At 47.6% G+C, this 15,015-nt stretch overlaps 1 protein-coding gene across 1 annotated transcript in view; it reads left to right on the top strand.

Annotated features, from left to right (window-relative positions):
- The window catches only part of KEL (Kell metallo-endopeptidase (Kell blood group)), a 138,330-nt gene that overhangs the window by 106,922 nt on the left and 16,393 nt on the right, over positions 1–15,015 (top strand). The window contains exons 3-9 of the mRNA XM_081534435.1: positions 4,565–4,726; positions 5,984–6,069; positions 6,378–6,522; positions 6,782–6,958; positions 8,894–9,018; positions 9,324–9,470; positions 14,888–14,947. Coding sequence (XP_081390561.1) covers positions 6,022–6,069; positions 6,378–6,522; positions 6,782–6,958; positions 8,894–9,018; positions 9,324–9,470; positions 14,888–14,947 — 702 coding nt within the window. The 5' untranslated portion in view covers positions 4,565–4,726; positions 5,984–6,021. The remainder of the gene's footprint in view (positions 1–4,564; positions 4,727–5,983; positions 6,070–6,377; positions 6,523–6,781; positions 6,959–8,893; positions 9,019–9,323; positions 9,471–14,887; positions 14,948–15,015) is intronic.

Here is a 15,015-nt window from a genome sequence, read left to right as displayed (position 1 = left end):
AAACTACCGCACAATTGCACTCATCTCCCACGCTAGTAAAGTAATGCTCAAAATTCTCCAAGCCAGCCTTCAGCAATACATAAACTGTGAACTTCCAGATGTTCAAGCTGGTTTTAGAAAAAGCAGAGGAACCAGAGTTCAAATTGCCAGTGCAATTGAAAAAGCAAGAGATCATCGAAAGGATCATCGAAAAAGCAAGAGAGTTCCAGAAAAACATCCATTTCTGCTTTATTGACTATGCCAAAGCCTTTGACTGTGTGGATCACAATAAACTGTGGAAAATTCTGAAAGAGATGGGAATACCAGACCACCTGACCTGCCTCTTGAGAAATCTGTATGCAGGTCAGGAAGCAACATTAGAACTGGACATAGAACAACAGACTGGTTCCAAATAGGAAAAGGAGTACGTCAAGGCTGTATATTGTCACCCTGCTTGTTTAACGTATATGCAGAGCACATCATGAGAAACGCTGGGCTGGAAGAAACACAAGCTGGAATCAAGATTGCCAGGAGAAATATCAATAACCTCAGATATGCAGATGATACCACCCTTATGGCAGAAGGAGAAGAACTAAAGAGCCTCTTGATGAAGGTGAAAGAGGAGAGTGAAAAAGTTGGCTTAAAACTCAACATTCAGAAAACTGGCATCTGGTCCCATCACTTCATATGAAATAGATGAGGAAACAGTGGCAGACTTTATTTTGGGGGGCTCCAAAATCACTGCAGGTGGTGACTGCAGCTATGGAATTAAAAGACACTGCCTACAATGCGGGAGACCCGGGTTCGATGCCTGGGTCGGGCAGATCCCCTGGAGAAGAAAATGGCAACCCACTCCAGTATTCTTGCCTGGAAAATCCCATGGACTGAGGAGCCTGGTAGGCTACAGTCCATGGGGTTGCAAAGAGTCAGACATGACTGAGCGACTTCACTTTCACTTTTTTCTTCTTGGAAGAAAATTTATGACCAACCTAGACAGCATATTAAAAAGCAGAGACATTACTTTGCCAACAAAGATCCATCTAGTCAAGGCCCTGGTTTTTCCATTAGTTATGTATGGATATGAGAGCTGGACTATAAAGAAATCTGAGCACTGAAGAATTGATGCTTTTGAACTGTGGTGTTGGAGAAGAGTTTTGAGAGTCCCTTGGACTGCAAGGAGATCCATCCTAAAGGAAATCAGTCCTGAATATTCATTGGAAGAACTGATGCTGAAGCTGAAGCTCCAATATTTTGGCCACCTGATGTGAAGAACTGACTCATTTGAAAAGACCCTGATGTTGGGAAAGATTGAGAGCAGGAGGAGAGGGGAACGACAGAGGATAACATGGTTGGATGGCATCACTGACTCAATGGACATGAGTTTGAGTAAACTCTGGGAGTTAGTAATGAACAGGGAGGTCTGGCATGCTGCAGTCCATGAGGTCACAAAGAGTTGGAGACAACTGAGCGACTGAACTGAACTCACCGAAGTTTACTGTACTTCCATGTAACTCAGTTTTTTCATCTATAAGATGAGAGGGAAAAAAGATCTTATCTCCCTCATGGAATTACTGCAAAGACTGAATGGAAACATATATGGAAACAAATCATTTATTGTTGCCCCTAAACGGTAGGAAGTACTCAGTAAAAACTGTGTTTTGAACTTGGCTGCTATGATTTTTGACATCATTATGGTATCAAACAAAAGATCCTGGGATTGAAATGGACAGAACCATGAAAGCAATCCGGAGGCAGTGTCAGCGAAGATAAGCATGCGTCTGCTCCCTGGGCCTTGGGTTGGTTGTGAGCTGGAGCCGCCTTGCCTTGGAGTTCACTGGGGGTGTGGAGGGACTGGGCGTGGTTGGGGAGGTGTGGATGCCGGTTGATGAGGAAACGTGGAAGATAAGGTGCTTCAGGCTCCAGGGAGGCAGCCAGAACAGAGGCTTCTCCGCCTTCACTAAGGCAGCAGGGTGGGGAGGGGTGGCCTGGCAGCCTTATCTCTGAGGTTGGCCCGAAGCCTAAGCCCAGGCCACGGTGGCTGTTTACAGGGCTAGTTATAGGGCAGGCTTGTGCCTCAGCTTGCTCTTATCTAATCTGAATTGTCCTTGTTATCATTTCCTCGAGAAACTGCAGCCCGGAGGACTCGGTTGGTGGAAAAGGATCGGGGAGGAGGGGTAGGTGTGAAAGAAGCTAGAAGTCCATCCATAGAGAATTGGACTTTTGGGGGAATGGAAGGAAACAGAGAAAGCATGGTGGATTTGTGTCCAAACAGACCAAAACCTCTCAAAGTTCTGCGTCATCGTTTGGCTCTCAATCCTTAACCTGCTGGCCTGACTGTTCTGCAGATGTGCTCAGTCATTCAGTCATCTGACTGTGTGTGTCCCCACAGACTATAGCCTGCCAGGCTCCTCTGTCTGTGGGATTTTCCAGGCAAGCGTACAGCAGTGGGTTGCAATTTCCTCCTCCAGGGGATCTTCCCAACCCAAGAATTGAACCTGCATCTCCTGCGTCTGCTTGCATTGGCAGGCTAATTCTTCACCACTGAGACACCTGGGAAGCCCCCTAATGTAGACAGATGTAATTTTAAGAATCAACTCAGTGGATCACTGTTCTCTTAGACATCCAGAAAAAAAACGGGGAAGCTCATCTGTGGCTGCTATCCACTGACTCCCACCCCACCCCACCCCCCATTTAATTTGTTTCCATGACTCTGTTTTCCTCTGTAAATGTTTTCTTTCCATGTGTTCTCCCCTCTGCCCTCACCCAGGGCCAGGCCTCTCTATATCACTCCTGTTCCATAGAACCAGCACTGTTTCTCTTGTCTTTTATCAATCCAGAACCCCAGCACCAGCCATTTGTAGGGATTATTTTCATCATGTCATACTCTTCCTCAAAAGCCTTTGGTCCCTTTTTTTCTAACGTGACTTTTCTTCAAGCTTTCATGATGCTTTACAATATGGTGTCCGTCAGCATAGGAGCTTTATTCCTCATCTCCAGCCATGGAGCCATCCGTCCTTACTCAGTTCAGTTCAGTTCAGTTCAGCCGCTCAGTCATGTCCGACTCTTTGCGACCCCATGAACCGCAGCACGCCAGGCCTCCCTGTCCATCACTAACTCCCTAAGTCCACGCAAACCCATGTCCATCGAGTCGGTGATGCCATCCAGCCATCTCATCCTCTGTTGTCCCCTTCTCCCCCTGCCCCCAATCCTTCCCAGCACAAGGGTCTTTTCCAGTGAGTCAACTCTTCGCATCAGGTGGCCAAAGTATTGGAGTTTCAGCTTCAACATCAGTCCTTCCAATGAACACCCAGGGCTGATCTCCTTTAGGATGGATTGGTTGGATCTCCTTGCAGTCCAAGGGACTCTCAAGAGTCTTCTCCAAGACCACAGTTCAAAAGCATCAATTCTTCTGCGTTCAGCTTTCATCATAGTCCAACCCTCACATCCATATGTGACTACTGGAAAAACCATAGACTTGACTGACAGACCTTTGTTGGCAAAGTAATGTCTCTGCTTTTTAATAGGCTGTCTAGGTTGGTCATAACTTTCCTCCCAAGGAGTAAGCGTCTTTTAATTTCCTGGCTGCAGTCACCATCTGCACCCACATCCCAACAAATGCACCATAACAGAGTACTGGTTGGGAAATACTGCCGAGGTATCATTAGTGTGACTGTCCTAGTGAATCCCATTTTACCTGAGATGGGAAAACAAAGAATGGTGGTGAAATACTTTCTTTCAGAAATGTGCTAAGATCCCAGGTGAGGACTCAGTATAATGTGGGAAAGAGAATTTCTGGTTTAGAATATAGTTTATTCCTACAAATATTTATGAAATATCTTATGAGGGTGTGAAAGAGAAAGGAACTTTGTTCCTATTACCAAAGAGTTTGTAATGAATAGAGAGACGATATACAAGTTTGCAAAGTCACTTCAGTCATGTTGGACTATTTGTGACCCTATGTGCATGGGTCCTCTCTGCATGGGATTCTCCAGGCAAGAATACTGAAGTGGCTTGCCATACAAGGCAACTGGGTAACAGCACAAAAGGGACACTCATGCCTCTCTCAACTGGAAAAAAATGCACAACTTAAAAGTTAAGAATTATGTTTTATCTGGTGGACTTAATGAGGACGTAAGTCCAGGGTACAGCCTCTTAGATAGCTCTGAAGGACTGTTCCAAAGACGTAATGGAGGAGCCAGGTTATATAAGAGTTTTTGCAAAAACAAAAAGGGTAGTAGAATCAGAAGTATGTTAGTCGCCCAGTTGTGTCTGACTCATTGTGACCCTATGGACTGTAGTTCACCAGCCTCCTCTGTCCATAGAATTCTCCAGACAAGAATACTGGAGTGGGTAGCCATTCTTTCTCCAGTGGATCTTCCCGACCCAGGGATTGAACCCAGGTCTCCTGCATTGCAGGTGGATTCTTTACCACTGAGCCACCTGGGAAGCCCATCAAAAGATTACTGCTAATTAAAGAAAAACCATACATCTCAAGTTCATGACTTTAGCGGTTTTCTAGGTATGGGAAGATGCAGTCATCAGGACTTATTGACATTATTCCTTTGATATGTACTGTATTATCTAGGGCCAGTATCCTGTTTTTCCTCCATCCTGAATCCTTTCAGCATGTACCACTGGGGCAGCTGCTGTGGCTGATGGCTTGATGGCTGAAGGATCCTTTGCTTACTGGTGTGACAGGCAACGTTCTTTGTCCACACTTCATTCTTTGTGGAAGGCGTGAGACTGGGTGAGGTATTCAAAGGGAAATATCATCCTCATTTTCCAAATGGTGAAACTTACCTGCCTGAGAGTTTAAGTGGTCATTCAGTGTCACAGGGCTAGTAATGAGCAGATTAGGATCTCCTAGCTTGTTGCTCTTTTTCCTGGACTGTTCTGCCTGCAACCTGCAGGGCTGTGATACTCCCAGGGAAGCCATCAAGCATGCTTGGGAGCAGGGGGAATGGGCATGGAGCTGGCAGACCACCCAGGGGAGGGGACATTTGACCTGAAAATTAAAAGGCTCAAGATGTTTCCATCATATTAGAAAGGAGAGAAGAAAGAATATTCCAGAAATAAAGAAACTCTGTGAGCAGAGGCACAGAGCAAGGCAAGAGGAGCCACCCAGGGCAGGATTGCTTGGGGAATGGAGACTGCCTCCCTTTGCCTCCCCTGAGAGGCTGAGATAAAGGAGCCAGGAGAGGCTGGGGTGTCTCCAGACCGATAAACAGGCTCCACCCAGAGGCCAGTAGCATGTGTTTGGGGACAGGGACTGCGGGTGGCACATGCGCCCTTTCTTCAGGAAAAAGGAACTGGGGTGGGGGTCAGAGCGAGGCTGTTTCCTGAATCCCTGTCCTCAGACTTAGCATCTAGAGCAGAAGCAGGACGGATTCTGAGAACAAGAGAGACAGCCAGCCAGACGGCAAGTCCCCTGGAGAAGGCCATTCCCTTTGGGAGTCAGATGCCTAGGGTGGGAGGTGGAGCTGGCTGGCTGGCGTGTGTGTGTGTGTGTGTGTGTGTGTGTGTGTGTGTGTGTGTGGTGTGCATCCCCCTTTGGGAGTCAGATGCCTAGGGTGGGAGGTGGAGCTGGCTGGCTGGCTGGTGTGTGTGTGTGTGTGTGTGTGTGTGTGTGTGTGTGGTGTGCATCCCCCTTTGGGAGTCAGATGCCTAGGGTGGGAGGTGGAGCTGGCTGGCTGGCTGGTGTGTGTGTGTGTGTGTGTGTGTGTGTGTGTGTGTGTGTGTGCATCCCCCACCAGAGAGGAGGGATGTGGGACTTGGAGAGTAGGAACTGGGGAGGATAGGCAGGTGATGGGAGAGGGAGAGAGGGGGGACCTCAGGAAGAGAGGTTCATTCTGAAGCCCACCTAGGAGCCCTGCCCTGGGATGAACATACATGTGGGGGGGGGAAGTAGGGGGGCAGGAGGTCTCAAAATGACCTGATATAACTCTCTGTGATGTACCCCCTTCCTGATGTACCCCCTTCTCTGTCCTGCCTCCTCCTCATCCAGTTCGGGAGCGTGGAGACAAAGAGTCAGTGGGGAGAGCCATGCGGACTGAGCAAGCGAGTGGATCGGGGACACGCAGGAGACGCGAGGTAAGTGCGCAAGGCAGCCTTCTGACAGCCCTTCCAGCTTCCAGGGGTCCAAAGAAGGCTGGGTTCAGGAGAATGAGGGGCGTTATCTCTGTACCAGGGGGTCTCAGCACCAACTAGCAGGGCAGAGTTCTGACAACCCTTCCAGCTCCCAGGGGTCCAAAAAAGACTGGGTTCAGAGAATAAGGGCGTCATCTCTGTAACAGGGGGACCCAGCACCAACTAGCTGTTCCTTCTTCCTTCTTTCCCCCTCCCTCATCCACCCCAATTCTCTCCATCGTGTGTTTTTTATTTCCTGGTTCTCGGCACAGAGATCTCCAGAAGAGGAGCTGCCCACCGCACAGGATGGATGGTGGCCAAAGACCGTGCGGGCGCTAAAGACCCTTTTGCTCTTCAGTCTAATCTCTGGTGTTTCTCTGCTGCTTTGGGGCTACGTCTTCCAGGGCTGTGGCCCTTGTAAGTGAGATCCTAGATCCCCCCCAACCCACTCCCCAGGCACCCTCCCACCCTCCCGAGACCCACCATGCATGCTGACCCCTGGGGACCCCGAGTTCCCAGCCTCGTGCCCCGTGAATCCCTCTCCTGCCCATCAGTCAGACCATTTCCTCCTCCTCAGGGTCTCTGTCGCTTTCCCTAACCAGACACTGCTTTGCTTAGCCCCTTGGGGGGAGTCCTCATCACTTCCTCTTTTGCAGCTCTGAGCTTTTCCCCACAGCCCCTTGCAAGACGTCTGTGTGTCAGGACCTCCTGGATCTCTACCTGGCCTCTGGGAACACCAGTGTGGCCCCCTGCACTGATTTCTTTAGCTTCGCCTGTGGAAACACCAACAGGACTGGCAGTCCTTTTCAGGCTCTTGAAGAGGAGAATAAGCGCCGAGTTCGAAGAATACTGGGTGAGGGAATCAGGATGGAAGGTTCTCTTGCTGTAGGTGCCGCGGAGCCTGGAATGATCACTACTGTCCCTCCCAAGCTTGTGTGGCTGGGGAACAGCCAGTTTGTACCATGCCCGGCTGGCTCCTAGGGAACTGCCCGGCTTGCTTCTCCATCGCCATACATTTCACGGCAGATACTGCCTCTCTTCCATTTCTTCTGGTCCCTCTCATCCTCGTTTCTTTACCTAGTCCCTATCCCCTCACCTTACCCACCCGTCCACAGATATCTGTGTTATCTCCCTTAAATGTTCAGTTTCTACCGTGTGCCAGATGTCTTCCCACACTGGCGTCTCCTCAATACCTATTGCACTTTAATCCTTCTCCCCATCGCCCTCCTTCTCCAGCCTTCAAATCCTTCTCGTCCCCTAATGCTCCCTTGTGGGTGTTACCCTCTCACTCCCATCATTCCCCAGATCCCCGCTCTCACTGTTATCTCCTGTCCTCCCTGAAACCTTGGACCATGGCGTGCCAGTTGAAGTGGAAGAAGCTGAAACTGCAGTGCTGGAGATGGGTGACTGGAGATGATGGTGGGAGGAAAGAAGGGGCAGAGTGGGTGAGAAATGATGAGGGGCTTTATCTGGTTGTGTGCAAGGGAAGGAGTACAGAGGGACACAAAAGACATGCTGGAGGAAGGGGAGGACGAAGTTAAAAAGCCTGGAGGTAGGAAGATTTCTGTAGATGGTGGTTCTGTTGAAAAGAACTGAGAGGCGAACCATGAGGCAGGAACCCAGGCCACCTGGGAAGATGTTCCCAGGATGTTGGTGGATGGTGATGAGGACTGAGGAATGAGAATGTAACCAAAGAGATGCATTTTCCCTATCAGGGAGCCCAGGGAACCTGTTGACGGTATCAGTCAGAATTTGGAAGAGATAAATGTATCCCTTTGCCCTCCTTCTTTTGATGGGAAAGAGTGGAGGTGGGTATTCCCCACATAGCAGAGGGCCAGGCTTTCAGGTAAGGTACAGAGATAAAAGGAAAACGTACCCTTCAGACAGATTCTGTGGCCCACGATAGAACAGAAAGATACTGGGGGCCTGAGTGAGTGGGATTAGATAGGAGAGGGTGGAGGGTTCCAGTGCTGTGTTTCTGGGTAATTGTCATGTGTGTGTTTGTCTCCTGGGGTCAGAGAGAGGGGAGAGTCCAGAGTAGCGGAGCCCGTACCGGTTTCTTGCCTTTGTCAAACCCTTCCTCATGCTCGTCTGCTCCAAATCCCTCGAAAGTTCTCTGATGTCCCCGATTTTTCTAATTCCTTCGTCCATCTCCCTCTTACCTCTCGTTTCTACTCTTTCTGCTTTTTCCATGCTTCAGTTATTCCATCTCTTCCCCCCACAACCTTGTCTCTTCCTCTTTATTGCCTTTCTCACATTTGCTTTCCTTTTTTTTTTTGTTTTTTTTGTTTTTGTTTATAGTGGCCATTCCACTCGGCTTGTGGGATATGGGATCTATCTTAGTCACACCCACCCCCCAAACCAAGGATTGAACCCAGGCCCTTGGCTGTGAGAATGCAGAGTCCTTACCAGGGAATTTCCTCACCTTTCCTTTATCTTCTTCATTGTCTTCTCCGTGCTCTTATTCTCCCATCAAATTGATCCAGCTCAGACTTGCCTGGTGGTGAAGAATCTGCTTCCCAATGCAGGGAATGTGGGTTCGATCCCTGGTTGGGGAGCCAACATCTCACGTGCCACGGGGCAACTAAAGAAGCCTACACACCTCACGGACCCAGCAGAGCGAAAAAGAAAAAAAGTTGTTCCCCTCACCCTCATCCCTGTGTTCCTCCCTTTCCCTCCTTTTCCCTGGGAATCCTCCCTTCCTTTCCTATAACCTTTCTGTCTCCCACTTTCCCTGCTTGTTTCCAAGCTGCCTCACCCCTTTAATTCTCCCCGGCTTCCTTTCTAGAAACCCCAGGTTCCTGGGGCCTGGCCCCTGGGGAGGAGAAAGCCTTCGAATTCTACAGCTCCTGCATGAACATGGGTGCCATTGAGGCAGCAGGGGCTAGTCCCCTCAGACAAGTTATTGAGGAGGTGAGATGGGCACATCTACTTTTCTGGATGCAGAAAGCACACAAGAACAATGTGTGCTCAGGGCTGCCATTGTTTCTTCTCCATAGAGGATGGATCTCTTTCCTAGGGGTTTGGGAGGGAGGCGGACTTGGCAGTGACCTTTAGACACATCAATACCCTGGCTGAGGGCGGGAAAAGGGGGACAGAGGTGGAGCCCTAGAAGGGGCGGGGGACTCAGGGCAGAAGTCAGGATGTAGCAATGGTGGTGAGGGATGTGGTCTGAGAGACTGTATCCCTGTGCTGAGTGCTGTTTCTTTTCTTCCCAGCTTGGCGGCTGGCCGATCTCCAGTAACTGGACTCCGGTAGATTTTAACCAAACTCTGAGCCTTCTGATGAGTCAATATGATTACTTCCCATTCTTCAGAGCCTATTTGCAACCTCTTCCCACCCCTCCATACCTGCCAGTCATCCAGGTGAGGGATGTGCTGGGAAAAATGCAGGCCTGCCTCAAATTTGTTCTTAGACAAAAAAATGTGCAGTCCAGGAAAGCAGCTTAACTTTGTTGTTGTTGTTGCTCAGTCACTATGTCCTGTCCGATTCTTGGAGACCCCATGGACTGCAGCACGTCAAGCTTCCCTGTCCTTCACTATCTCCTGGAGTTTGCTCAAACTCATGTCCATTAAATCAGTGATGCTGTCCAACTATGTCATCCTCTGTCGACCCCTTCTCCTGGGCTCAATCTTTCCCAGCATCAGGGTCTTTTCCAATGAGTCAGCTCTTCCCATCAGGTGGCCAAGGTATTGGAGCTTCAGCTTCAACACCATCCTTCTGATGAATATTCAGGGTTGATTTCCTTTAGGGTTGATAGGTTTGATCTCCTTGCTGTCCAAGGGACTCTCAAGAATCCTCAGCACTACAATTCAAAAGTGTCAGTTCTTCAGCACTCAGCCTTCTTTATTGTTCAACTCTCACATCCATACATGACTACTGGAAAAACCATAGCTTTGACAATATTAGACCTTTGTTGGCAAAGTGATGTCTCTCTTTTTTAATACACTATCTAGGTTTGGCAGAGCTTTTCTTCCAAGGAGCAAGTGTCTTTTGTGGCTGGAGTCACTGTCCACAGTGATTTTGGAGCCCAAGAAAATAAAACCTGTCATTGTTTCCACTTTTTCCCTTTCTATATCCCATGAAGTGATGGAGCCAGATGCCATGATCTTAGTTTCTTGAATATTGATTTTTAAGCCAGCTTTTTTACTCTCCTCTTTTACCCTCACCAAGAGGCTCTTTAGTTCCTCTTCAGTTTCTGCCATTAGAGTGGTATCATCTGCATGTCTGAGGTTATCGATATTTCTCCCGGCAATTTGATTTCAGCCTGTGATTCATTCAGTCCAGCATTTCGCATGATGTACTCTGCACACAAGTTAAATGAGCAGGGTGACAATATATAGCCTTGATGTATTCCTTTCCCAATTTTGAACCAGTCAGTCGTTCCATGTAAGGTTCTAACTGTTGCTTCTTGACTTGCATACAGGTTTCTCAGGAGACAGGTTAGGTGGTCTGATATTCCCATCTCTGAGAATTTTCCACAGTTTATTGTGATCCACACCATCAAAGACTTTACCATAGTCAATGAAGCAGAAGTAGATGTTTTTCTGGAATTCTCTTGCTTTCTCTATGACCCAATGAATGTTTGCAATTTGATGTCTGATTTCTCTGCCTTTTCTAAATCCAGATTGTACATCTGGAAGTTCTGGGTTCTCGTACTGTTCAAGCCTAGCTTGAAGAATTTTAAGAATTACCTAGCTATCATGTGAAATAAGCACAATTGTGCAGTAGTTTGAACATTCTTTGACATTGCCCTTCTTTGGGATTGGAATGAAAACTGACCTTTTCCAGTCCTGTGGCCACTTCTGAGTTTTCCAAACTTGCTGACATACTGAGGGCAGCACTTAAATGGCCTCATCTTTTAGGATTTTAAATAGCTCAGCAGGATTTCTATCACCTCCACTAGCTTTGTTGGTAGTGATGCTTTCTAAGGCCTACCTGACTTCACATTCCAGGATGTCTGGCTCTAGGTGAGGGACCACACCATTATCTTTAGGGACATTAATTAATGTTGGAGCCAGGGACTTGAGGTGGGATTAGGGAAGAGAGCAGCAGGGCCAGTTCTGGGAAGACAGTCTTTCTGGTCTTCCTTGTTGCTTATCTGAATCACCCCTGGGACACTGGGCTCCTTCCCCCTGTGGCCTGTACTGCTCCTCTCTTATTTACTTTTCAGTTTCCCCAGAGGGAGCTTTTTAAACCAAGAGCTAATTATGCTATCGTCTCTGTTTAAATGCCTTAAATGGCTCACTGGGTCATCAGGATCCAGTTCTTAATCCTTAAGGAAGCCTTGCAAGTCTCCCTCTTACAAACTCCTCCAGCCTTATCTTCTCCTTATGCCCCAAGGCAAGTTTGCTCACTTATAGCTTCAAGGACAGTTCTCGGTTCTTTGCATACCTGGTTCCCTTTGCCTGCAACACCACTCCTCAATTTGCACACTCAGTCTGGAAAATTCCTATTTTTCACATTTTGGTTTTGATGACTATCCTTTCCAGGATGTCTTCACTGACCCCCTGCCTGCGATGAAGGTGGACCTCTCTGTCTTCCCATTCCACGTGCTCTCAGCCTTGAACCCTGTGTTGAAGACTAAGCCTCTTAAGGACAGGCTCACACTTTATTCATCTCTGGTCCTTGGGACCTGGCACAGGGCCAGGCAGCTAGAGGCCCATGCCAGGTGTTTGTTGAGTGGGTTAACAAATTAAAACCTTGGAGGCATTGGTATCGTGGAAGGCAGTGTGATGCTATATATTTGGCCCCTACTTTCCAAAATTCCACAAAATTACACCAGCATGAATATACAACAACTGATAATCCTTGTGAGGTATTCTCAAGTTCAGGTCTACAGGGTGTGCTGAGGAGTGTAACTGGTGCGGCCTTGGGAAATTAGTTAAGATCTGAAATGGTTAAGGAGAAGCACAGAAGGGAGAACGTGGGCTGAGCCCTGAAGCCTGGCTGATTCACCCAGGTGACAGTGAAGCTAAAGGGGCTTAAAAGGGCTGTGGGGAAGTCCTGAGATTAGGGAGGAGCCAGGAACAGTGTGACCCCTCTGCGGGTCGGCGAGGAGGCTGGTCTGTTGAACAGAGGATTTGGGGTTGGAGTGGGGTGCGGAGGGGTGCGGTGGGAGGCAAAAGTAAAGCTGAAGACATGAGGTTGAACCTGACTATTCCCAGGCTACAACATCAGATCAAGGTGATAACTTTTGACATAAAAGGGGGAAAAAAAAGAAAAAAAGAGCTATGAAGGCCTTTCAAATGTGATGGTTTTACATAATGCCCAGATAGAGTCAGAGGTTTTTGAGGTCAACCTGGAGGTGCTGAGGAATCGAGATGAGCAACCTTGATTCCAAACAGAGATGATTGTGACAGAAATGGAAATTGGGGCCAGGCGTGAGGATGTAGACAACTTCACCCTAGTGGTGACTGGTGGTCCATAGTGATCGGAGAGGACCTGGTGACTGACTGAATATCAATAAAAGAAGTGGAGAAATTAGAAAAGGACCCCACAGAGTAGGTTTGGTGTGAATGGAAGGAGGGTGGCTCCTGTTACATTGAGACTAAATGGTCTCTGAGGGGGAAATGCAGGTGGAGAAAATGACTTGAAGAGGGACACCCCAATGAGGTGGGGCCAGAGAGGAGGAAGAAGGCCAGGAAGTGGGAGTCAAACCAGTTCCACTGAGTCACAAAGAGCAGGGGAGAGGCCAGTTCTCCTCCAGGGGAGGAAGAGTAATCTTTGATTCCAGAGACTTCTGAGCTCAGAAAAGTAAGGAATGAGGAGACGCCATTGGAAACCTCCTAGTTGCTGTTGTTCAGTCACTAGGTCTTGTCCAACTCTTTGAGACCTCATGAACTGCAGCACACCAGGCTTCCCTGTCCTTCCCCATCTTCCAGAGTTTGCTTAAACTCATGTCCATCGAGTCGATGATGCCATCCAACCATCTCATCTTCTCTTGCTCCCTTCTTCTCCTGCCCTCAATCTTTCCCAGTATCAGGGTCTTTTCCAATGAGTCGGCTCTTCCCATCAGGTGGCCAAAGTATTAGAGCTTCAGCTTCAGCCCTAGTCCTTCCAGTGAATAAGCAGGGTTGATTTCCTTTAGGATTCGCTGGTTTGATTTTCTAGACATAATGTCAAAACAATCATGAAAATGGATTCAGCTTGTATGGAGTTTGGAGGGAGGGAAGTTGAAGTAGACGCATAGATGACGTTTAGTTTTTTAAAGTTTGGACATGAAATGTGACAAGAGTCAAGTGAAAGCTTTTTTCAAGATAGCAGAAAAGTTTATAGTGCCAGTTAGAAGTATGGGATTGAAGTCAGATAAGACAAGCCAAAAACATGGGAGAAAAAATCTTCAGGACAGAGATAAGGACACACCAGTGCCAGAACTAGGGTGAGGCAATGAGGGCAGTGGGCTATTTTCCTGGGGTGCAGAATTTAAGAGGGTACCAAAAACTCACTAATCAAATAGTATTTCAATAAATACTTTTTAAAATGTCAGTTCAGTTCAGTCACTCAGTCGTGTCCAACTCTTTGTGACCCCATGAACCACAGCACGCCAGGCCTCCATTTTAAAATGTCAAAATCAATGCAAAAACCTACAATGAACAAAATATCACATTTTTGTTCACTGTGAATTAAAAAAAAATTTTTTTCCTTCCCAAAATGGATCAAAACTCTATTGCAGACTTTTGGGGAGATATCTATGATTTTAAAAAATGCTCAAAAATACATTGTGGATTTTAGGGGGAAATGCATGATGAGCGAAGTTTTACTATTGCATTCTGTATGGGTTTTTTTTAAAGCATTAATTTAGATTTTAAAAATTTCAATGAACATATGATTGATCTTGATGACTGAGTTTTCAGCACCTCTCTTTTTTTATGACACCTCTCTTTTTTTCAGTACCTTTTTTTAACATTGCTTTACAATGTTGTGTTAATTTCTGCTGTACAACAAAGTGAATCAGCTGAATGTATACATACATCCCCTCCCCCTTGAGCCTCCCTCCCATGGCCCGCATCCCACTCCTATAGGTCGTCACAGAGCACCGAGATGAGCTCCCTGTGCTATACAGCAGGTGCCCAATAGCTATCTATATTACGTAAGGTAGTGTATTTATGTCAGTCCCAGTCTCTCTATTTGTCCCATCCTCCCCTTCCCCCTTCCCCACCAGTATCCACATGTCCGTTCTCTATGTCTGCGTCTCTGTTCCTGCCCTGAAAACAGATTCATCTGTAACAGTTTTCTAGATTCCATATATATGTGTTCATAGATGATATTTTTTTTTCTTTCTGATTTACTTCACTCTGTATGACAGACTCTAGGTCCATCTACATCACTACAGATGATCCAATTCCATTCCTTTTTCGTGGCTGAGTAATATTCCATCGTATGTATGTACCACATCTTCTTTATCCATTCCTCTGTCGGTGGACGTTTAGGTTGCTTCTGTGTCCTGACTATATGCACCCAATATGGGCATCTCACACCATTTATCTTAGACCTGGCCCTGGCACAGGCAACAGTTCCCTACAGGACATGGGTTATTATGCCTCTCGCTGAGAACCCCCAACTGGTTGAAATACCCTCTTTGTACATTTGCATGTTTGTACTCTTCCCCTTGTCCTTTAGCCCCAGTCTCTCTCTTTTCTGGCTCTCCCGCTCCTCCTCTTGGCCCCCTGCAGTTCATTTCCTGGGTCCCCCTTCCTGGCCCTGGCCCATCTCCATAGCCCCACCCCTGGCCTCTCCTTCCTCCACATTCCCCACTTCTCTCAGCCTCTCTTGTGTCCAGATAGACCAGCCAGAGCTTGACGTTCTCCTCAAGCAAAAGCAGGAACCGAACTATGCCCAGGTAAGATGGTGCCAGGGACCAAGGTCCTGACCTCTGATGCTGAAGAAAGGCAGGGGTTGATGGTGGCT

Source organism: Giraffa tippelskirchi, chromosome 10, assembly GCF_054371585.1.
Source record: "Giraffa tippelskirchi isolate mGirTip1 chromosome 10, T2T-mGirTip1v1.2.pri, whole genome shotgun sequence".
NCBI lineage: Eukaryota > Metazoa > Chordata > Mammalia > Artiodactyla > Giraffidae > Giraffa > Giraffa tippelskirchi.
The sequence above is the reverse complement of the archived record's forward strand: the minus strand, read 5'-3'. Positions and strand labels throughout refer to the sequence as shown.